The sequence below is a fragment of the Psittacula echo genome (genome assembly GCF_963264785.1).
Source record: "Psittacula echo genome assembly, chromosome: 2".
In the NCBI taxonomy this organism is placed as follows: domain Eukaryota; kingdom Metazoa; phylum Chordata; class Aves; order Psittaciformes; family Psittacidae; genus Psittacula; species Psittacula echo.
This window is the reverse complement of record NC_137737.1, coordinates 74,592,556-74,617,597: the sequence shown is the minus strand read 5'-3', so window position 1 is coordinate 74,617,597 and position 25,042 is coordinate 74,592,556. Positions and strand designations below refer to the sequence as shown.

The 25,042-nt window shown below is 42.5% G+C and overlaps 1 protein-coding gene across 1 annotated transcript in view; it reads left to right on the top strand.

Moving 5' to 3' along the window:
• Window positions 1-6,454: 6,454 nt before the first annotated feature.
• Window positions 6,455-25,042, top strand: part of CDH20 (cadherin 20) — a gene marked incomplete at its 5' end in the record, with an annotated part of 43,007 nt that continues 24,419 nt past the window's right edge. Inside the window, 5 exons of the mRNA XM_080610639.1 lie at window positions 6,455-6,697; window positions 13,026-13,320; window positions 14,980-15,099; window positions 18,528-18,695; window positions 20,555-20,742. Of these exons, the coding sequence (XP_080466765.1) occupies window positions 6,455-6,697; window positions 13,026-13,320; window positions 14,980-15,099; window positions 18,528-18,695; window positions 20,555-20,742 (1,014 nt within the window). The remainder of the gene's footprint in view (window positions 6,698-13,025; window positions 13,321-14,979; window positions 15,100-18,527; window positions 18,696-20,554; window positions 20,743-25,042) is intronic.

The window sequence follows — 25,042 nt, the reverse complement described above, 5'->3', positions numbered from 1 at the left end:
ATTGGGCGCCAAAAAGAACTGTTGTGGTTTAAGCCCAGGCCGTAAATTAGAACCACGCAGTTTCTACTCCCCCCCCCCCCAGAGGAATGGGGAGGAGAATCGAAAGAATGTAACTCCCACGGGTTGAGATAAAAACAGTCCAGTAACTAAGGTATAACACAAATCACTACTGCTGCCACCAATAATAATAATGATAAGGGAAATAACAAGGGAGGAGAATACGATACCGCCCGCCGGAAAAGAGCCCGACCCAAAAGGGGACGTGCCCTTCCGGGTAGCTCCCAGTTACATCCCCAGGCATGACGTGCTGTGGTATGGAATACCTCTTTGGCTAGTTTGGGTCAGGTGTCCTGTCCCTGCTTCCTCCCGGCTTCTCCTCCTCCCTGGCAGAGCATGAGACTCACAAAGTCCTTGGTCAGGGTAAACATTCTGACCAGCAACTGAAAACATCGGCTTTATCAGTATTATTCCCAGGCCGAAAGTCAAAACCACAGCACTGCACCAGCTACTAAGAAGGAGAAAAACTGACTGCTGCTGCTGAACCCAGGACATACCATGTATGGACCACCGGTTGCACAGAGATCCATCAGATCTTCACTGTTTTTTCTGAAGCCGAAAGCCATGTTTGTAGATGTTTAGTGACATGAAAAAGGATTCTCTCCGCAATATTTGCAATGCAAGAACAGAAAAAATAACCTTAAAGTGTGAGCTGATAATAAAATGTTCATCACAAAAGCAGGGGCAAGGAAGGCATTCACCTTGGGACACGGATCTAAACAGCACAGGTGCAGCTAAGCTATTACAATGGAGTACTCAGCTATAGGTAACAAACTGGGTTCTGAAACATTTAAACTGTTCTTGAAAAATAAAAAGCCTTCTTCAGAAATCCCACAGCTTTTGGTCGTGCATTCTTCCTGGGCTCAATAGTTCTTTTGTGTGAGCAAGGAAAACAAGATTTCCCTTCCTTTACTGCCCTCAAGTCTTTTGCACATCCCCGTACTGTGCCATGAAATGTTTCTATAATGTATTTCATATGACAAGCAGAGGCTTAATTCCATCTTTGCTGATGTTCCCAAGGACCCGTTTTGAAGGGCTCCAAGAAAAAACCTGCATTAAGAGAACATTAAAGATTTGGTTTTGCCTCACTCAGTCATGCCAACAAGTGTCTTCTTGTTTGAGTGGTCCCCCTGATCTGCCTGCAAGGCACTGCCTAGCCTAAGGCAGAAGAATAGGCTCTGCCTCAAAGCCTGCATCATCATCCAGTGACAAAAACCACTAAGGCCCACTTAAGACTAGAGATCCCACCAAGCTAGCACTTTCAAAGCATATGGTTATCATCCTAATGAGCTGTCATCTCTACGGTCTAAGTGACCCCATACTTATCTATCAAACTCACATAGTGAAGAAGCTGTCTGCATGAGTACTCTGAAAGACTCAATCATCCCTTACCTAAACTGTAGCTCAACCATCACTTGTGCTACCACACAATTCAAACCCTAAAAGTACATGAGTGCCTTTTACACTGTTGAGAAATACTCTGCTTGACTAGTAGGTCTTGCAGAGGCAGAGGCCAGTAGTACCCACCTAGGGGAGAGGAGATTGTCAAAAGAGTCTCAGAGAGATCAGCAGCACCTCAGGCCAGAAGTTTTTTGTTCTTTTAATACCAGCTGAGGACCTGAGACAGAAAAAATTAAATCTCATTCTCCTTTAGCCTCAGAGACAGAGGAACCATTCTTGATTAAACATCATTATTAATAGTGGTAATTTACCTTTAGTCAAAGAGTAAACTGTGATGAGTTTGGGCCTGCTTGCTCACAGTTTTGGGAAGACACAAGACACCAGGAACTCTGGTATTAACAAAAAAAATCTGTGCCATTTCAACACTAGTACTTTCTTCCATCTTAACAAAATATATGACCATGTAACCTGGGCTGGCATTAAATGGAGAAATTACTGGTACTCAGGGAAGTAACAAAGGAAAAAAGAAGCTTATAGAAGGTGGAAGCAGGGACAGGTGGCATGGGAAGAATACAGGGATGCTGTCCGGGAAGCTAGGGACCAGGTGAGGAAGGCTAAGGCCCAGTTACAATTGAACTTGGCTAGGAATGTGAAGGATAATAAGAAGGGATTCTATAGGTATGTAGTGAGTAAAAGACAGACTAGGGACAACGTAGGCCCTCTTCGGAAGATATCTGGAGAGCTGGCTACCCTGGATTTGGAGAAGGCTGAGGTCCTTAATGACTTCTTTGCCTCGGTCTTCACTGGCAAAATCTCTGGCCGCACCACCCAAGTCTTGGAAGGTGAACGCAGGAACTGTGAGAATGAAGACCCTAGGCCCACTGTAGGAGAGGATCTGGTTTGAGACCATCTTAAAAACCTAAACGTACACAAGTCCATGGGACCTGACAACATCCATCTGCAGGTCCTGAAGGAGCTGGCGAATGAAATTGCTAAGGCACTGACCATCATGGCAGTCAGGTGAAGTTCCCGATGACTGGAAAAAGGGAAATATAACCCCCATTTTCAAGAAGGGGAAAATGGAGGACCCGGGGAATTACAGACCAGTCAGTCTCACCTCTGTGCCTGGAAAATCTTGGAGCAGATTCTCCTGGAAGGCATGCTAAGGCACATGAAAAACAAGGAGGTGGTTGGTGACAGCCAGCATGGCTTCACTAAGGGGAAATCCTGCCTGACCAATTTGGTGGCCTTTTATGATGGGGCTACGGAACTGATGGACAGGGGCAGAGCAGTTGACGTCATCTGCCTGGACTTGTGCAAAGCCTTCAACACTGTCCCACACGACATCCTTGTCTCTAAATTGGAGAGACATCAATTTGATGGGTGGACAACTCAGTGGATAAAGAACTGGCTGGATGGCCGCACGCAAAGAGTTGTGGTCAATGGCTCGATGTCCCAGCTGGAGACCGGTAACGAGTGGTGTCCTTCAGGGATCGGTGTTGGGACCGGTCTTGTTCAACATCTTTGTCGGTGACATGGACAGTGGGATTGAGTGCGCCCTCAGCAAGTTTGCCGATGACACCAAGCTGTGTGGTTCGGTTGATACGCCGGAGGGGAGGGATGCCATCCAGAGGGACCTCGACACGCTTGGGAGGGACTATTCATCAGGGACTGTAGTGACAGGACAAGGGGTAACGGGTTCAAACTTAAACAGGGGAAGTTTAGATTGGATCTAAGGAAGAAATTCTTTACTGAGAGGCTGGTGAGGCGCTGGAATGGGTTGCCCAGGGAAGTTGTGAATGCTCCATCCTTGGCGGTGTTCAAGGCCAGGTTGGATGAGGCCTTGGGTGGCATGGTTTAGTGTGGGGTGTCCCTGCCCATGGCAGGGGGGTTGGAACTAGATGATCTCAAGGTCCTTTCCAACCCTAACTATTCTGTGATTCTATGATTCTATGATCTTTTACAAGATTTTACATTACTTAACAGAAAGTTTCCTGATGGTTGCCATACCCCAGAATGAGATTATATTGGGAATAGGAAATGCTTTTAGGGATGTTGCCCCTGGGAGCTACTGAGTTGCACACTGTTTTCAAGAAAGGTTCATCATGGAACTGCACTGCAATCCTGAGTGGCATTCAAATGACAAAAGCTGTTATCACAGGGAGCCTGAAGCATTTATATCCCTACTCTTGCCCTTTATGTCACTGTTTCTACTTATTTTGCTTTCTGTTGATATAACACACATGCAGAAAAAAACATCCTGATTATCATATTTATTTTGCTATTGCCTCATTACTGGTCCACTGGTAACTCTACCAGTTTAGTTAACCATGTCTTGATACTACTTTGCCTGAGTGTTGTTGATCCTTGTTGGCTGAACTTAATTACAGGAGACATCTGGCACAATTAGTTTTAAATTTGTTGTTTGGGAGTTCAGTTACAAACACAGTTCTCTTTGACACTGGAGTTGGTCCATCGTGTTGTATCATTTTTTTGCCACATGAACAATAATGTAACTGACTTGTACAGTAGATGGAACTTCTTAAAGTAAAAACTTCAGGCAGGACCTTCTTTTCTGGATCACAGCCTGCCTCCACTTTCCCTTCCTGTTGCATGACAGAGGCATTTCTGTGTTCCTTCAACTCATGTTGAGGGATGGTGGAAGGCCCCTTCCTACATTTACTCACCAACAAAACATGGGTTGTCAATAATGTCCCCCTGACTTTGCTGAGAAAAACTTGCTGTTGACAACATGCCAGGAACAAGGTGGGCAAACCTATTACGTGAAGAGGACTTCAGCCTCCTCTACTCAGTGTAAATGTAGATTAGCTATTGAGAGCTAAGGACTCATGGGACAGAAAGGCAAGCACTGCACACACAGCTCTTGGACTCTTTTAACTGTGGGTATCCAGCAAACTGAACCTTGTCCCTGTGTCTCACAAACAGCTGCCAGCTTCTTCGTGAAGCAACAGACACACAGAGATTACTATGGTCCTTCTGGGCTTGTACTGCTAGATAAATCCCTATTCTTCGCCTTTGCAGACAATAAGCCCTAGCACATTACATAGCCAGTATCTAAACAACTGGCAGTTCTGTATTGCTCTACTTAGAAGAGATTTACCATGTTCTGTTCTTACAGTTTGTCCTTTTTCTGTTGTATCTATTGAGCCTTAGGCTGTAAACTTTCAAAGGGAAAGGGCCTGCTAGTTGTTTGCTACACTTCACAAGTCTATGGACTAGCAGCACTGTGTAGTTATATCCTTCTGGGCTTTATACTTGGAAGCCTTATTTTGTGTAGAAATTAGTCTAAGATAGATCATTAAGTTGTCTTACTTCCCCTATGGATGTCTATTCCAGACCTAATCTGCCTTTTTCAGATTTCAGTCAACTTTGGCCAGGTTGGACAGAGCCTTGGGTGACATGGTTTAGTGTGAGGTGTCCCTGCCTGTGGTAGGGAGGTTGGAACTGGATGATCTTGAGGTACTTTCCAACCCTAACCATTCCATGATTCTATGATTAAAAATTCTGAATTTCTGTTTCAGTAGATTTCTAAGTGAACCCAGTTCTTCAGTTATACAGACTTGGATGCTGGGGAATTTTTAAACACTCTCTTCTCTGTTGAAAACACTGCATTGTCTCAGTCTTCAAAACATTATCATGCAACTCTTCAAAGTATTTTTTATGATTTTGAAATCTTTCAAGGATTTCGATTAGAAATATTTGTCAGGCATCACCTGCTATATTTTATTTCCACAGCATAAAACAATTAAGACTAAATACTAAAGTATAGAACACCAGTAAAATAAAGCGTGAACTGCTTGCTTAAGCCTCAGAGCCCTGTATGCATTTCCTAATGAGTCTGTTTGTCCTGAAAAGAGAAAGATTTCTTAAAAAAAAAACAGTAAAAAATACTAGGCCCACAGAGTAAATGTAACTGGAGTGTTTTGACAGAGTAACTTGGGTACAGCACCGCATCATTAAACTCAGCAAAATGGTGAAGGAAAGGTTTGCTACAATCCGTAGCCCGAAGTGAGCTCACCAACTAAACTGACTTCATGACAACAAAAGATCCTAGACTGATGAGAAAGTGTCCTCTTACAGAGGTCAGTGTTCCTCTGCCTAAACAAGTCTTTCAGACTTGTGAAGGGAAAAATGTGTGAGCTCAACTTGCTTGGACACATCACACAATAGTATGTGACCATCAGCACTGTGAAACCTTTTGTGGGTTATAAAATGATTAACTGACCATTTGAATTCTAGAAATGTTGAATTTGTAGCAGCAATCAGATCCTCAGGAGGAGGCAGCAGAGTGTGAAACCTGAATTCCAGCAACAGGGAGGTTGACAGAATAATTAAAATTAGAAATAACTTGGAGCTGCTGAAAGTTATATTTAAGGTTTGCAATATAGCAATAATACCTGTATTTATGTAGACGTGTGGGCTTGCACGTGTGTGTAATTACAATGACATAATTTCCAAATAGAAAGATGGTTGCCAAAGAGTGTTCACCAGCTATTATTTTTCAGAGTGAACTGTTTTTAAATATTCCCTAAGGACTTCTGGTCATAAATACTTCTAAAGAATAAGTACTTAACTTATGCCAATCAATACTATAAAGCAACACTACAGCTAAGTTAGAGAAGTAGAGAACTCTTGCTTACTGACTAAACCCTGACGATTCTTGTATCTAAGGCTTCAGTTCTGCAGCTTATATGGCAATAGAATTCCTAGTTTCAGAGGATGTGCATCCTGCTATTGTATTTTTATATAGAAGATAAAATATTTTACAGCATATATGGCTATTGAGGAAACTTTTTTACCTTGGCGGGGGGGAAAAGCCCATACTCCTATGACTTTTCTTTAACTTTACAGGAGACCACCATTCCCAGAACAAGGATCTCTTGGACATTTCAAAGGACTACACACAGGACCTACTTTCTTCACAAGGGACCTAAGATACTGTGGTTTGACTTTTAAGTCAGCCCTTGTAATACAGATGTGGACTTCAGGTAGAATGAGCAATGCAAAGAACTTGCTTGGACTTGGCATGTCCTTGTATTTTTGGGGACTGATGGACCTTACTACAACTGTGCTGTCAGGAAGTGCCAAGCCCCTCACTGAAGGGCAAGAAGACAACCTGTCAGACAGGCTACATCAGCGCATGAAGAGGAGCTGGGTGTGGAACCAGTTCTTTGTTCTGGAGGAGTACACAGGAACCGATCCTCTTTATGTTGGGAAGGTAAGACCTGCACTAGGAGGATATCTGGCAGAATGTATACATCTGAGTATCTACAGACTATGGTGAAATATAGGAAGTTTCCCTAAGTGCCTTTACCTTCTTCCTGGCAGTGAATTATTTATTTAACTTCTGCTTCTAAGAGCCTTTTCCCAGTGTCACCTTCTTTTGGGAAGAATTTCTGTTTCAGAGGGCTGTCAATCTATTTGCCTGTTTCAAAGAAAGAGATCTGCCGCATCAGTCATCATCTGTAGTTATGGTAGTGTTAGAAAATCTGCAGTGATCTTTCCAGGGACACCAACAATGTCAAGGCAAAGCAAGATTATATTAGCATGGAATTAGGAAAGAAAGGAAGAATTTGTGATCATGCTTCTGTCTGTGATCAAGTCAGCTGAAAGCTGAAATTCACAATCAAACTAAATAACCAGTTTACCTTGAGAATTGACATTTCAATTTTTATTTTCTGAAAATCTCTAGGGTCAGAGTATCTTCTTGCTAAGCACAGCTTGACTGCAAGTTAATGCTGTGGACTATAGAGAAGTTGATCCAGATCTAGAAGGATAGACAGACAGCTCATTAAATCCAAGTATGAAGAGTCCTCTTATACCCCAATAACATACACATCAGTACAGATACATATCAAATGGATCCCTAAGCTCATCCCATCTTCTTGGCAGTATTTTGCATTCACATTTCTGTAGCTCCTTGAAGAAAAAGCTGGTGGAAATCAAAGCAGTGATATCTGCCATCACAATCTGCCTCACTATAACCATCCTCTTTTTTTCTGCTTTCTGACTGCTTTTAAAGACTCTGAACTGTTTAAAATATTGACCCTTATTCGAAGGTTTATGGTCAGCACCAAGGTGACAAATCTGGAAAAAGTGGGGAGGAGAAGATTTAGTGTACTTAAGTGTCTGAACAATACGATCAAGATTTTAGATGCCTAGAATATCAGATACCACTATGGTGGCTGCAGACTATATATAGGTAGATATAAAAAATTAAGAACTAAGAAATTATGTCAGAAAACAATTCCTTTCATTGCTTATTTTTATATGATCAAGGCTTTTTCTTTCCTTCCTAGATATCCATTTGCAGGGAAAACAAACTAAAAACAAGAATTACATATCCAGTGGCCCTTTTTGGGCTTGTATTTATCATTCTGCAGACCCATAGAGCTAAACTGTGCCTTCAGTCACTCCAGTATAAATCAAAATGAATCCACAGGCTTCGAAAGACCTCCTCCTCATTTATCCCTGTGTGACTGACAGCAAGATGTTCTCTTCTTCCTCTCACTGCAACGACATTTCTACTGATTGCCGCCAAATGAGACCTCATTAGTCTTCATTCATCTCTGCATCTAGCATTTCAGCTCTTGATATCTCTATTGATTAAAGAAATTAATATTTGTTTTCATGCAATTCCCAGCTTTGGAACAAGGGCCTGACACAGTATTTCACACGATCAGTATCGTCTGAAATGACTCCAGACTTGCACTGTGAGCTGAATTTTAGCTAAAACAAGTCCTGGAAGAAATTGATTCATCGTTGGTTGATACTTGATTTTGTCATTAGGAGCACAAAAACTTGGCGCAGTCGGCAGTGCTCTGGAACTCACTGCTGCTCTGCTCTGCTGAATGTGGGGGAAGCAGAGGCAACTCTTCGTGGTCTGTGCCCACTGTACAAAGGCCCAAGCTGCTGTCAGTGAACTCTCTCCCTCTCTCCAGGAATGCCAAAGCCACAGCTCTGTTAACCCAAGGTGTGAAAAGGCTAATTAGCTCTTACGGTTAACAGGGCCATTTAACCCCATACACTGTTGAGCTGACTGGGCTGGATCTCTCTGAAGGCCTCCTAGCTCTGCACTTCTCCATGTAGACCAGACAACAGGGAGCTCAATTGCCAGAATGGGCCTCTGGGGGGGCAAATATTTCATCTTCTCCCACCCCTGAACTGGGTGCAGAGCAGGGAGCTGAGCGGTGGGATGAATGCAGGGGGGGCTTCCATGACGGAAAAGCTTACCCTTGTCTCACACAGCCAAAGGCACAGGCTCTCAGAAGACTCTAAAGCCTACCACAATTTGTCACCCTGCCTGCATTCGTGCTGCCTGTGTCTTAGGGATCCTTAGGAAAGGGAATAGTCTGTGGGCTGAATTAATTGTTCTGGCAGGCCAGAATTTTTTCAGTCTGAGTCACCTCAGGCTGACTCAGAAACAGCTCCGGAAGGGCTTGTGCAGGGCCAAGAGGAGGTGAGGATGAACTTCCAGCCTACTGCTTGCTGCTAGCACCAGCCCTCCAAATAGCTCTGGGTCCCACACCTGGACAGGCAGGGCATCTTCTGATTGACACCACCCACAACACCCTGAAACACTGTGCCCTTGTGGCCAAGAAGGCCAATGGCATCCTGGGGTGTATTAGAAGGGGGGTGGTCAGTAGGTCGAGAGAGGTCCTCCTTCCCCTCTACTCTGCCCTGGTCAGACCGCATCTGGAATATTGTGTCCAGTTCTGGGCCCCTCAGTTCAAGAAGCACAGGGACCTGCTGGAGACAGTCCAGCGCAGGGCAACTAAGATGATTAAGGGAGTGGAGCATCTCCCTTATGAGGAAAGCTGAGGGAGCTGGGTCTCTATAGTTTGGAGGAGACTGAGGGGTGACCTTATTAGTGTATATAAATATATAAAGGGGGAGTGTCACAAGGATGGAGCCAGGCTCTTCTCAGTGGCAAACAATGATAGGACAAGGGGTAATGGGTACAAACTGGAACACAAGAGGTTCCACTTAAACTTGAGAAGAAACTTCTTCTCAGTGAGGGTGACAGAACACTGGAACAGGCTGCCCAGGGAGGTTGTGGAGTCTCCTTCTCTGGAGACATTCAAAACCCGCCTGGACGCATTCCTGTGTAACCTCATCTAGGTGTTCCTGCTCCGGCAGGGGGATTGGACTAGATGATCTTTTGAGGTCCCTTCCAATCTCTAGCATACTGTGATACTGTGAAACACCCTGCTAGCAAGGCCTTTCTTTTATCCATCTGCCCACTCCAAGCCCATGTCAGAAGGAGAAAGAGTGCACAGCATAGATCCAGTTGTATCTATATTCTGAAGGATTCCCATAAGAGAGGGGCTCTTCCGATGCTCTTGTACAGCTGTTTCTGGCTAGCTATGTACGACTAGAGCAACCCAGAAAGCACCTGGACTTGAAACATAGGTGCAGGCTTGCCTAATATGATTTTCAAGGCTGATATGAAAAATGTACTTTCTTATGTAACTGTAAAGCAAAAGGTGTAAAGTATCTTATGGACAGGGAAATTAAAAGAAACTTCCTGTGGTGAAGTCATTATAATTTTTGCTTTTCTGTAGTGTTCATGATACTAATTTAAAGTATTTCAGCTTCTGAGGGTTCCTGGTCCTGTCAGATAAATACAAGGCTTCAGCTTCCCTAGAGGTAGCCATTATTGGCTAATAGAACAGACTAGAGAAACCAAAGCCCCCACATTTGCTACAGCAGGCATTTTCCACATTCATCCAGTAACCTAAACTGTGTCAGTAATTGAACTGGGGACAGACTTCACCACTTTGCCGTGTTGGAGACTCCCTAACCCTGTTTCAAAGCATTTGAACCATAACAGATGAATGAGTGAACAAAATGCTTCCTTTCTACGGACTATCACTGCAGATCAAACAAACTTACTCATGCATCCTCGCTACCTCCCTGGAGGTAGAGAAAGGAAAGCACATCAAGGATGGAGTCACAGCCTGGTTAACAGAGGTGTGCAAGTCCTCCCCTGAGCTGCCCTCCTCAGCACCACTCTCTCTATCTGCTTTTTGCCAGGAAATGTGTTGTTTAAATGCAGATATAACCTCCTTAATCTTTTGTACCATCCTCATCAAAAGAAGCAATCCAGGCTGACACAGTTAACAGTTTCTCGGGAGTTATTTGCTTTATTCCTCCCATAGTCCATTCCTTAATATGGAGGAGAAAGTACAGATGAATTCCTTCTGTGTCAGCCACATGGCAGCACAAATTATTGCACCACCTATAAAAACAGAGCAAACTTAAACCTGGATCACCTTTCCAAAGTACTGACATCTATGTACAATCTGAACTGCAGGATCCTGATACTGGGTTTGGTGTGAGCAATGGTGTAAGCTTCAGTCCCTTCAGACACCAAATTCTTTCAGATTTATTGCAGTCTGGCAGTATTATGGCTTTTATGCCCTTTTTTGCTGTGTCTAGGGAAAGCAGGTTACACAAGAAGCTGCAAAAGTGCTGCTAGAATTTCTTGCTGCTTAGTCTTGGTTGAGACCCAATGTTTGTAACAAATCAGTTAGACAGAGATCCTCTTGTACTCCCAAATTCTTATTAGTGTGCCATGTTCATTCCTTGTTTGCTCCCTACACAACTGCATTCATTCCAAACAGGCTTTGGACCAAAGGTGCAATTTAACCTATGAGTTTAATTCAGCATCTTCTAAGTCTTTTAAACTTCCCTGAGCACCTGCTATTTTAAAAGGTGCACCCTTTTCCTTTTCCTTTCCCTTTCCCTTTTTCTTTTCCTTTTCCTTTTTCTTTTATTCCTTTTCCTTTTTCTTTTGTTCCTTTTCCTTTTTCTTTTTCTTTTTCTTTTTCTTTTTTCATTTTTCTTTTTATTTTTATTCTTATGTTTATTTTTATTTTGCTTTTTTTTCTTCTTTTTATTTTTTTCCTTTTTCTTTTTATTTTTAGGTTTTTTTCCTTTTTCTCTCTGAAAGACTGCCGTCTCTCAGATGCAGTAGTCACTGAAGAGATCAGTGATGAAGCAATGAAATGAAATATCAATGGCCTGACATGGCAGTTGTCACAGTCTTCTGGTCTGCTGCCATTAGCAATGCTTAGGTCAGATAAGCCAATTTGTCCCCTATTAAACTTTTTCATATGTGGTAAGTTACAGTAGAGTTTTCAGTGTGTTTTTAAATAGCTCAGAGATGAGATTTCTTCATTCTTTTTTGAGAGAATAGTTTGTAATCAAATGCATTAAGTTTGACTTCTGCTTTTCCACACAAATTATCCATTTATATTTGGAGTCTTTCTTTCAAATCCTACCAATACTGTGTTCATATATTCAGTTTGTTATTCCAAGATTTTCCTCTCCAGTACAAATATTTACCTATGTATATATGTATATGCATTATATATGCATTATATATGCATTTTAAAATGTGCCTGAATCCAGCCCACTTTGATCACTTTTTTCCTATTATTTATCTATTCTTTATTCATCTCTCAAAATGATAATCACACAATATTCACACCTGAACCATTCTTGAATATCCCATTTTGATTATTGCTTCTCAAGTCTATCGTGTTCCTGTCTTTTGGAACTTAACGAATCCCGTCTCTGGGCACAGGTCTTTATGTTCTATTCCTTAAAAGCATGGAAGTATGAGCGTACTGTTAAGGGTCTTCCTAGTGTGAGTGAAATAAATAGAGTGATTTTTTTGTCTTTTGATGTAGTATTCCAGTATTTCATGGGAACTGGGTGTTTAACAGAATGATAGTCGCCAGGATGATTTCTTTCTCTGTTTTAGATGATAATTAGCACTGCATTTACTTTTCTCCTTTTCTATTGAGTTCACAGCTAACTGTGGCTGCTCAGGACTAGTCAGCAGTCATGCAATAAATCCATTTATTAACTCCCTAGAAAATCCGGGATGCCTCTAATCTCTGTGGCCTGCCATGGTCACAATCAAATGTTCCTCATTTACTTTATATACTGTCCATTCTTTCCTGAATATTTAAGGATCAATCCTAATTTTTACTGCTAAAATTTTCATGATGGAAAAAAAAATAAAAGATTTCTGAATCATGACAGTTACTGAGTACCTCTCCCATCCTACTTTCCCCTTGATCCCAAACAGATTTGCTTTATCTGTCCCGGCATTATGCTACCCCTGACTCCTCTTCAGCCATGTGAGCAGGCACAGTCTGCAGCGTTGCTGACCTCACCTTATCCCAAGCCTGGCAGTGAGGCCTTTTCAGTGGCCATTGCAACCAGGCAAAAGATAATTACTGTGCTCAATGAGATCTCAAAAAGGTACAGAGCCTGTTCCTTTTTGGGTGTTTCTGCCCTTTCTTCTGGCACAGCTGTGGGGCTAGAAATAGAAAGACAGGGGAGGGTTTTTAATTGCAGCTCTGTGATACAGACTTTACTGAGTTTTTGCCTCTTTCAGCAAAACAAGTTCATTAAAACCAGATTGTGAGTCCCAACAGTGAGACCAAAACGCTCAGGATGCTCATGTGCTTGGTGTTTCTCAGCAGCTGCTTGCCCAGCTCGTAGTAATTGAATCCTGTTCCTTTCTGCAGCTCCACTCTGACATGGACAGGGGAGACGGTTCAATCAAATACATCCTCTCAGGAGAGGGAGCTGGCATTGTATTTACAATTGATGATACGACAGGGGACATTCATGCCATTCAACGACTGGACCGGGAAGAAAGGTCACAGTACACCCTCAGAGCACAGGCTCTGGACAGACGAACAGGCCGGCCAATGGAACCGGAGTCAGAGTTCATCATCAAAATCCAAGACATCAATGACAATGAACCCAAGTTCCTGGATGGACCTTATGTAGCCTCTGTTCCAGAAATGTCACCTGTGGGTAAGGCAGATGTTGTGGAGTCTCTTCCCCTATAAGCAAATTGGAGATGGCCACCAAAATATAAATTCCCTGACTCCTTGGACTAAGCCTTTGTCCCTTGTGCCAGAGCTGCAGGACAGGAGAGCTTTCCCTGGGGTGCCTGGCTGCCACAGAAGAGGGATAGCAGGCTTTACGCCACATTCAACTGGGCACCTCTGAAAGAAAACATGCCAAGTGAAGCTGGAGAGCTGACAAAAGGTGTATTTTGAACATGCCATCCTCAGGCAACTTGCAGTAACGTACTGCCCCTTCTCTCCTTCCATCAGGCTGTAGCAGCACTGACCATTAGATGACCATTACCACCCTGAAAAATAACACAGTTTTAGGAACCTATTCTAGTTCATACTGAGAGCTGAAGTACTGCCTAGGAGAGGTGACAACAGTTATTAGGAGCTTTGCGCCTTCTGATCCCTGTAAGCCTGCACTAAAGTCAGTTCAGTGGATCCCGAGATTCTGATGCCATTTGCTCTCTACTGTTAGAGAATGCGACATGTCATAGACAGTCCTGTTGCTATAGTGCAGAAGACAAACAGCAGCCTTCCTACCTACCTGAGTCAAGAGAAACCATTTACATATAATAGATCCAATATTCCCATAAAACGTTATTTTTCTGGACTCTTTTCTTTCGGAGTGGTTCATTGCTTTTTAGCTGTGACGTCATTACAGAGATAGTACCATATAAATCTCATGTCCTTCTTTAACTTCTCATTCTTCAATATTATGTTGGCATAAAGCTAGAGAAAAGCATCAAATACAAAAGTTCCATTCAGAAATGGTGTTTCTTAATGGTAACATCCAGCTTAAATTCAGATTTATTTTCAAGTGTGTATCTAGTAACACTGGATTTGTTTCTAACACAGAACATTAAGTAGAAGGCTGGGTACATTCATAAAGGCATTGTCTGGCATTTTAAAGAGTCAAAACTCACATATATTTTGAACAGTTATGCCTTACCTTCTCCTTTTTGATGATAAATTAATTCATCTGCAAGCCATTAATGGCTTTAGAGGAAGCAGACCTTGAAAACCAGTTGAAGAAGTCTGTATGCATCTGTGAAGGTTCCAAAGGGCACTTAAGCATGTTATAATCTCAAGGTCACACAGTGTAAACTGCAATCCCAAAGAAAGATAATCTCAGATATACATCCCTTCACACTCACTATGTGTGTACAAATAGTTTCCATCCCTTACTCAACATACAGCATCCACAGGCTTGCTACAGCAGCTCATGATTAATTTCAACAAAGCTATAGATCTCACTTCAGCTGCCTTTAAATAATATTTAAAATTAAAAAAAAGGGAAAAAGAAACAAGCAGTATATAACTACCAGCCCTCTCCAATCCATAACAAAGTACTGTTATATTGGCAATTCTGTAACTGTAGTCCATCAAATACTAGCTTTTTTATATCTTCTTGTAGATGCATGATGAATTTATGCTTGTTAATTCCTTTAATGCTAATGAGGTAAAAGTAGGGGCAATAACAATAAACACTATGAGCATCAAATGAAAAAGTTTGTTGTGGTAAAGCTTTTGTTAGGCACTTCAATTTATTTTGAACTGTACTTTTCATGCCAGCTCTTTATCCCACAAAGTCTTACCTGATGGATTTTTTTGTCAGGCACCTCTGTTATCCAGGTGACAGCAACAGATGCTGATGACCCAACCTATGGGAACAGTGCAAGAGTAGTGTACAGTATTCTCCAAGGACAACCATATTTCTCTGTGGACTCTCGGACAGGTATGTTATTTCATCAAGGAATGAGGCAGTGTGAAAACAAAAGAAAAAGTTTCAAGCAGAAAGTAAAGGCAGTGCATTGTAACTGTGGTCAGAGAAACACATTTCTATGGCTCAGAGTCAAGATAGAGCAGTACTGTGTGAGGGCTAAAGCAAGGCTGTGTTTATGAGCTCCGGAATGATGTGCTTTCTACAGTGATATATTCACCTGAATGACTGTATTCTGCAGCTCAGGAGCTGGATGGGTTGGGTGCTGTGAATGTTCTTGTTGGCATCTATCACTGCAACAATGTCTTTGGCAGATCTAGATGATAACAAGGCTTAGAGGAAAAAAAAGTAATCTATGAGCCAACCAGGACTGAAAAGTGCAAGTTAAAGGGTGCAGTTATCTGGCATAGTTTTACCTAAGGGTGTTCTTGTTAATAATCTTAAATTTATCTATAGGATGCCTTCGCTGTTTTGCTTTGTCTCTCTCATTTTCTGTGTATATCCAAGGTTTATATCCAAAAGAGGAATCTGACAGGTTTTGACAGTTTCTAAAGGGCATCTGTAGTGCTAAGGTCAGAAACTCATGAGACGATAGTCACTGCTGAGCCCTAGGGGACAAAGCAGAAAAACACTGCATAATCTACTTCTGAAAGTTAGCAGTTTAGGGAGTAGGTGCTCTAGCCAAAGACAAATTTGTATGTAGCATGCTATTTTCTCAGCTCTTTACAATATAAATAAAACAGTAATGTCCATTTTGTCTTCAGGTTATCAACCACAGATAATTATAGATCTGCTGGATACTGAATGATTTCTAAGAAAGCAAAGAAGCAATATTCAGGGTCAGACCTGGTACAGATTAAACCAGTAGAGTGCAACTTAGACGGAAGATAGGGTCTTGAGTACAAAATCATGTCCTTGATTGGTATTTAACCCAGAAAAGTTCTTTTTTTCCACTTATTAATTTCCCAGTCACTTAGACCTGCATCTCTGTGTATGTCCAGAGCTGCCTCAGCCTTTACAAATGGACAATAAGGCATCCTTTTAGACAATGTGCAGTTGTGAGTCAGAAGCGATTTCCCCACCACAAACACAGTACTCTCACCAGCTTCCCCACAGCAAACCACCCACAGGATTTGTTAACCCAAAAAATGCAATTGCAGCTCTCACATTCTTCTAAAATGGAACTAAATTATAAACAATCACCAGCTCCTTTATATTGATGCATAGTGATTAAAGCACCCAATAATGGACAACATATTTCAATATACTCCTCTGCTAGAAGAATGTGGTGTCCTTATCCTTCACCTCCCGACACAATCTCTTGGTTCCAGAAGCATGCCTGTTCTGCCACTGGCCTCACAGGTGCTCAACAGATGTATATGTGAAGGCACAACTTCAAAGGAAAGCTGAGAGCCTCTTCCTCCTTTTTCTCAGGGTACTTTTACAGCCTGACCATGATCATAATCCCCTAGAAGGTAAAACCCAAGGATTTAAATCCCTTCAGGCAGAGCAGGCAAAAACCCTTGAGTATCCAACTTCCCAAGAAACCATCTGGCTGTTGCAAAAAAGAAAGAACATCACCTTAGCTCTGCTCTTTACTACTTTTTTTAAGAGAGAAGACCTTACTCAGTTTGATTAAAACAATGGTATCAGCACCCTTTACTTTGGAAGATCTGAGGATCTGATCCTTTCCATAGCTCTAAGTAAAGTTTTAAGGTTCACCACCATCCCCAGCATTTACTTGCTGACCAGTTGCATGCGACAGCGTTAGAGGCTTCCTGATCAGCATGGCTGCTCCTCTGGGTCCCATTTGGAGGACCATGAACCCCAGCCTGGCTCTGAGTCCTGCTGTCCTGGACTGGCCCTTCTGCAGGGACCAGAGGGCCCCAAACACAGTCATGGGTGAGCCTGGCTTTTAGGCACTGATGTCTTTTTTCATGTATCTAGCCTGTTCTGTACTAAGAACAAGCCAAGAGTGGAAATATCCTAAAAACTATTCATCTATGGAGAAAATACTTTCCAAAATGATAACCATTTTCATATCTTATTTATATTCATGGGAAGTATTCAGTACTGGTCACTATTTCTTCCTTCTTGCATACAGCGATAATTGCCAATGCAATATCTTTTTACTGCTTTTTTATTAAACCCATACATTGCCTTCCTGCTAAAAATAAACATTAAATGCAGATCACTCAAGTTAATAGTGTCCTGACATGCAAGTTCTGCCTGTTGAGCCATGTAGCTGGGATGGTGCCCAGGGCTGACACATATTTGCCCCCACATAGAGGGCCACCCCAAATGTGTCATGACCTCTGTCTAGCAAGGGCCGTAAGTGCCATGGGAAGTGTCCCCTGGCAGTGCATGCCCTGGGCTGCATCACCAGCCACTGCTGCTGTCCTGCTCAGGGACCCTGGTGTGACCAAGCAGTAGTGCTGAGTAGCTGTGCTGTGAACAAGAAAGCCACCAGTGGGCTGTGGGCAAGTAGTTGAGAGATGGTACGGGTCACACTGGGAGGACTGGAGGTTTGACACCTCTGCAATGTAGACCTGTGCGCCTCCGTCCTGGCAGACAGCCGTGGGGATGAGCAGAATTCAGTGGGGGCAGTCGGGTGACAGGGAAAGGAGGGCGAACGCTAGCAGATCTGATGGCCGCGGAAAACCAAAGAGCAGCATCCAAAGCCGAGGCATACCGCCGACAAGCCCAGCATGGGTGGCAGGAGGAGGCCGAGCGGCCCCAGGGGACAGCAGCAGCGTGGAACCCCCGCGGCAAGAGCCGCTGCCCCTCCGCACAGCGTCGGCCGCGCCGCTGCCCGGGCCGGCTCCCCGCAGCCTCCGAGAGAGAAGTGCTGCTGCCACCTCATGTCCTCTTGCAGTAGTGTTACCCCGAAGGACAGGGAGGCTTTGCAGGTGGGAGAAGCGGGGTCACCACCCCCCGCCAGGCCCAAACCAGCTGCAGCTCCCCAGATTGTACTCGCGTAACCCGCAGCGAGGGTCCCCAAGGTCCCGATCAAAGCCTGCGGGCTTATGCCCGTTTCCCTCCAGGATTGAATGTGCAGGGACGATGGAACGTTCACCTTGGTCTATCTGTTAACTAATCCCATAACTTCCTGTGTGGACAGTTATCCCCAAGCAGCACAGCACACTCTGCTCCTGAAAAGCTTTTTCAGTTCTCTTGGAAGGCAACATTTGAATTTTGAACAGACAGCCTGCCCCAGAGCTGATGTATTTTAACTGGGCCTCCTTAAAATTCACACCTTCTGTTAACCTAGATTTAATTTGGGTGAGTTTTACTCTGCCAGAAAAGGTAAGAGTGCATGCAGACCCTGGTCTCATTCTTGACATAGGGGGTAGAATGCAGGAGCTAGAGCAGTCCATCTTGTTTTTATACTCTGTAACTGCCATTTCTTTTGTTCCCAAAACCTCTTTCCCCCTCAATCTCAGGCTTAATTAGAACAGCTCTAATGAACATGGACAGAGAAGCAAAAGAATATTATGAAGTGATTATCCAGGCCAAGGATATGGGTGGACAGCTGGGAGGATTAGCTGGAACAACCATAGTCAACATCACGCTCTCTGATGTCAATGACAACCCACCCAGATTTCCACAGAGTGAGTACCCACTGTACTAGGATGGACAAAAAGGGGTGGGTGAGTTGTCTGGCTGCTGTTTGCTGTCATTGCAGGCATTTTCACACTCTGGATAGTCACTATTAGAGATGGACAGAATTTCAATCAATGAAGGAATTTTCCTTCCAAAAAAATGTCGAAACGGATCATTCACCACTTTGTCTTTCAGAAGAGGTTTCTGACCTCCAAAATCAACAAAAAATGCACTTTTTAAAAAAAGAGGGGGAAATTAATTTACAGAAAAAGGAAAGAAGGATGTCCTTTATGTTGCTCGAATTCTTATGGCCATTGCCTTTAGCTGCTGATTGCTGCCCTGACTCTCTCTTCATCCCACCTCCAAAAGGATGTCTGCCAAATCAGGGACATGTGGCAGTGCTGGAAGTTGAAAGATAATTCATTCACCACTCCAGCCAGGTCACTGCAGGGGAGCGTCTGGTAGCTGTGCTGCCAGTGTACAGTGTGTTGTCATACAGGCTGCTCTCTGGAAAAGATTCATCTAAACCTTAGCAATATACAGTTAAACCCTAAGATATGCAACAGCCACAGTTAATGGAATGCAAAAGCAGGCAACTGCAGTCTTATCAGAAATATTATTTTGTATTTACAAAAGTGGTCCTCAAATCAAGATTTGCAATATTTTGTTCTTTCTTTTTAATTTGTTTAGGTCAAATTTATCTACATAATTCTACATTATTGTTAAAACTTGAAAGAATCTTTTTAAGTTTGATTGAAATAAATCTTTCAAGGGATATACTTTTATTAAAAAAATAAAAATTCTGATTCTTTCGGTGGCATAGATCAGTCTCAAGCCATTTCGGTTTTACCATTTTTTCTTATCCAGCTGAGAAATAAAACCTCCTGCAGTTCTTTCTGTTTCTATTCTCCATCTGTTTCTGCATGCTGCACTGCTAAATCAAAGCATTACACTAAGATTAGCAAGAAACCTCAAGTTCTGCTTTTCTGTCAGAGCAACTTGTTGAACACACCATTTTCAATCCTGTTTTGAAAGTGACATGCATTGCAACTGTTTGATATCAAACTCTTGATTAAGAAAATTAAGAATAAATTAAACCCCATCCTAGGTGTTATCCTGCTTTATAAAGCTCAATAAGTGGTGGAGCCAGCAGGGAGAGTGCAGCAAGGAAGGTTTGAACATAAAGTATGATGGCAGAGAAGTATTTTAGGTTCAACATCTATATTTTTTAAGCATACTTTCAAAATAGAAGCTCTCTCTTTCCCCAGGCTTGCTGCTCAGCAAATTAGTGATGCACCAAATGTGCTGAAGACAGGGTTCGTAGGGAGAGGTAGTATATTTTAATAGAGTAACTAGTAAATTTGGAAGAAACAGGCAAGCTTCTGAGCTCTCAAAGCCTTGTTCAGGGTTGAAAAGAAGTTTGTACTGACTTGAGAAAGGATTTGTGGTGCTCAAAACCTACGTGTTTATACCCTGTGTACAAGCTGATCTAATAAAAGATGCTTGTCCTATTAAAGCTGTTTCATATCCTGCTTTATATCATGGCTTCAACAACACAAGTGTTAATTGCCCCATTTTTCTGGTTGAAGTCCCCCTTTTCAGTAATATTGCTACTTTGAAAAGAACCCTTTGAACAAACCTGTTGATATGAGAAACTCCCAAATAAAACTTTCACAGGCAACTCCATTGAGCTGGGGCTTTTTAGAGGAAATCACACTGCTGTTGCAGCTTTGGGAAAGGTACTGGAGACTCCCTGCAGGCTATGCGGTGTTGTGGCCTGCCCTGATCTACTCTTCACATTGCAGTTTTTGGTTCCTTTTCACAGCCTGTTTTTTGCTCCCCTCTCCCTCTCTGCTGCTTGTGCCAGAGCATTATCAGATGAGCGTGCTGGAGTCTGCTCCTGTCAGCTCCACTGTGGGCCGCGTGGTTGCTAAAGACCTGGATGAAGGCATAAATGCGGAGATGAAATACAGCCTTGTGGATGGAGATGGACTGGATGTCTTTGATATTAACACTGATCCTAATTACCAAGTTGGCATCATAACTGTGAGAAAGGTAGTAAAGTTTCCTTTTTATAGTAATTTATACGGCTAACATGTAATTCCTGGTTACATTTTATGTGTGCAGCATTCCCTTATGCCTCTAGTAGTTTGGTTCCCATTACATGACAGTAGCCCCTTTCCTGCTATAAAACACAATTTTTTTAACAGTCATTGCTAAAATGTGAAAGCAGACAGCATTCCTAGGAGCAGCCTTTAAAAAGTGGGGACAGCAATAGCATAAACATGTCTTTTCCTGCTGAAGGAATGGTCCGATTCACTATTTATCTATTTAAATATTCTCTGTAGCTTAATTATCCTACAATACAAGAAATTAGATCAATATTTGCATTTGAACTGTACACATTTTTCACTCCTGTGTCCCACAAACAATAATAAAGCATGCCTTAGAATTATTTATAAACCAATAAAACCCAGGCAGGTTTTTTTTAATTGCTGCTTGAAGATCCATAAATGCTAATTAGGCTAGAAGAAGCTGTCTCTAAAATGGCAGCAGTGAAACTTCTAGTACTCTGCACCACAGGCTATGCAGAAAGGCATGGAGTATTTTCCTTAGACTCCCTGCTACAGGATATTTATTCTACAAGCTTACATAAACGCTAGAAGTTCAACTCTGTTTCTACTTTATGAAATTATAACCATTATTTCTGCCTAAGCATATCTAGTGTACTAATAAGGAAGTATATTCTCCATTTAAATAGCCTGGGATTAAATTGTGCACTAAAATGGAACAACACATGGCAGAGATTTGACCCTACAAGCCTCTATGCCCTGCAGCAAAGTATTTAAACATGTATTTATGGTCACATTTCTCCTGAGCACTAGTCCCTAAATTTAAATATGTTTGCTGGAATTAAATAGAGGTTGAATGCAATCTCTAATGTAATTTTTCACTAATTTATTGATGAAAAAAATTGCTTCTTTGGAGTAAATGTGTCAATAAGCTTGACTTTTGTTATTATGAGTACAGTTCTACTAGATGTTTACGTATGTTAGGAGGAGGAGTTATAAATTTTACAGCATCAATCATACCTGATATGTACTGGCATCAGGTACATACTGCTCAATGTTTGTAAAATTCTATATATGCCTGTAGTTTTTTGTAACGTTATGATTATCAATAGCAAAACATTGGGAAAGTTCAACTTTGTATCCACTTAAGAAAAAAATAATTCAACTGGATATCAAAATGGGGGGAGTGGGGAGAGAGACAGAGAAAGAATTTCTAAACGCAGAATGAAATCTTCTTTGAAAGAAAGCAAAACTTTCCCTTTCATTTTTCTAGACAGATTTCCCAAGCAAAATAACTAACACTTCTATCATGGGCATCAAAGTGTCAGAATTTACAGTTAATGATAAGACCACTGCTTGCAGTCTTGTGGCCACTCACCTCAGCCCACTAATCCCAAAAATGATGATCGTCTACTGAAGAGTTACAGCTCTTTCCAAGCTCCTTGCCTGTGAGGCTGATAGTCACTCCAGTGATGGTTTTCCCCTTCTCGCTTCCTTGGCTGCCACGTTGCCCATAGGAGCAGGGTGGTGGGTCACTCAGCCAGGACCAAGCCCAGTGTTTCCTTCCCGGTCAATCACTTCTCACAGCAGCTCTTGCTAAATCCCTCCTGCATGGCACATCTCTCAGTGTCTGTCCCAGCACTGAGGAAAGGAGAATGAGGATGAGGAGAGGTTTCCATTGGTTGCCTTTACTCTCAGCTGTGTTTTACAATGCTCAGTTTGTAGAAGGCAACCCGCTTGCCCTCTCCATGGTACTACTGTTGGAAAGAGGTTTGAACGTACCTGTGGAAGATGAAACTGAGGGGGGCAGTGGTGTTGAGGCATTGGCATATGAAAGGATCTCTGGAGAGAAAGCCATGGCTGATGAAGAGGGAAAACTGGGGGAGTCCGAACGCAAAAGCATCAAAAATATGATTGTCTAGCAAAAATATGATTGTCTAGATTTATTTCATTTGTCTAACTTGATCATTCCAGGTGATTATGTCTTTTCATAATGTAGTTGGGTTTTATAGGTAGTAAGTGTTTCTGTGATTTAACTGCTCTTTTTACAACTTAGCTTTTTAGTGTACCTGCAGTTTTTCTCATGCAGTTTTCTGAGAAACCATGAAATATAATGGCCTCTTTCTTAGTATATATTTAAGCAGCTTTGCATTGCACATTCTTTGACAGATGGACAATAAGTGTTGCTTGATCATGTGAATTTATTTTATTGCTATATTTACAATTCATAAATATGCAACTGGTAGACCATAACAGCTCTTCAGTAATGGGTAATGCGTTTGTAGATCGAGATAAATCTTTGATGACAAGTGCTATGCCTGCAATAGTCACTGATTTACCAGGTGGAACCAAAGGTAGCCTGAGCAAGTTTCAGTTTATCTGTTTGCACCTGCTGCCACAGGTTGCACAGTTTGTACTACATCACTGCGTGGCATCCGCAGTAATACTGGACTGTCACCTCCCCAGCACAAGAAAACCAGTTCCCATTCCAGTTTTCACTTCTCACCTCCATGTCCTGAATTCTGAGTTTTAGGTTTATAATTTCAAGAACTCCAGTCTTTCATCAGGCATTCTTATGGAGGACATCAGCACTGGCAATTTTACTGCAAAAGCATGAGCTTTTGTATGTCACTGCAATGTTTCCACTTTTCAAGAAACAAGCTGTTGTGGCAGTAGAGAAGTACTGAAGCTTCCACTGAATTTAGGGTGCATTTTGAGGCCCAAAGGATATACTTCTTCCATGCCTGAGCATGTAAAACTTGTGCTGATGTTGCTTAAAATAATATACACCTCATGGCTGCAGAATTGGCTGACTGCGTTGCTGAGCAGGGCAGAAAAGAGATGGGTTGCAGCTGGCCAAGGAGGACTTCAATGATACAGGAATGATCTTCGCAGCTTTGGCTTCTAGTTGCTTTGGCATCCTCTTTCTTCATGTCCTGGGTTCAGCAGTAGCAATCACTTTTTCTCCTTCTTAGTAGATGGTGCAGCGCTGCGTTTTTGACTTTCGGCCTGGGGACAGTACTGATAAAACCGATGTTTTCAGTTGCTGCTCAGAATATTTACTCTGACCAAGGACTTTGTGAGTCTCATGCTCTGCCAGGGAGGAGGGGAAGCCGAGGGGAAGCAGCGACAGGACACCTGACCCAAACTAGCCAAAGAGGTATTCCATACCACAGCATGTCATGCACAGGGATGTAACTGGGAGTTACACGAGAGGGCACTCTCTGCTTGGTCAGGCTCATTTGGCGGGTGGTATCGTATTCTCTTCCCTTGTTATTTCCCTTATCATTATTATTATTGGTGGCAGCAGTAGTGATTTGTGTTATACCTTAGTTACTGGACTGTTTTTATCTCAACCTGTGGGAGTTACATTCTTTTGATTCTCCTCCCCATCCCTCGGAGGGGGGGGTGTGGGGGAGGGGGGAGGAGTAGAAACTGCGTGGCTGACTTGCTGACTGGCTTAAACCACGACAGCTCTTTTTTTTTTGGCACCCAACGTGAGGCCCAAAGAGTTGAGATAACGACAGATCTGACCAGAGTTTGTCTAATTATATTTGTGATAAGCATTCAGTGTTTCAGATTAATAGTCACTTGTCACAATGCTGACTGATTGGCTCTCAAAGTTGTTGTCTTTGATCTCACCGTTTCAGTATGTCATAGCTTACTTAGAGCCGGTATTTGCTGTGTTAGTGTTGAAAAAGTGTGGGGCTTCGGCTAAGGTTATTGTCTCATTATACTTTATGGCAATGACTTCTAATACAATAGAATCATTGATCATGAAACTGGTCTGGCTTATGTTCCCAGTGTGGTCACCACCTTTATACTTTGGAAAGTATATAATAGAAGTGCTTAGCAATTAGACATCTTTTTTCTCCTTCTCGGGTGGTCAATCTGTGGAGGAGACATTCTCTTATCCTCCCAGCGCCCCACCCCCAGACCATTTACATCATCGTTTGAGAGTTTTGAAGTTTTTGAATGGCCTTTTAATACTGCTGAGACCTGTTTGCTGATTGTGATGGGGATCACCATGTTGGCACGCATACAGAGTGTGTTTTGTCCACAACCATTACGTCTGATCTCAAGAGTTAAGCAGAGTCAGGTTCGGATCTTCTCTGGGGTTAGAAGACAATATAGGAAGACCGAGAGATTTTCCCCGAGGCTGGACAGCCATGAGTGGCAGGAGTCATCATCACATGACGAAGAAGAAGAAGAAGAGGTGACTTCTTGACCTCGGACCTCAACCGAGCTACGGAATATGCGAAAAGATTTTACCCGTCAACCAG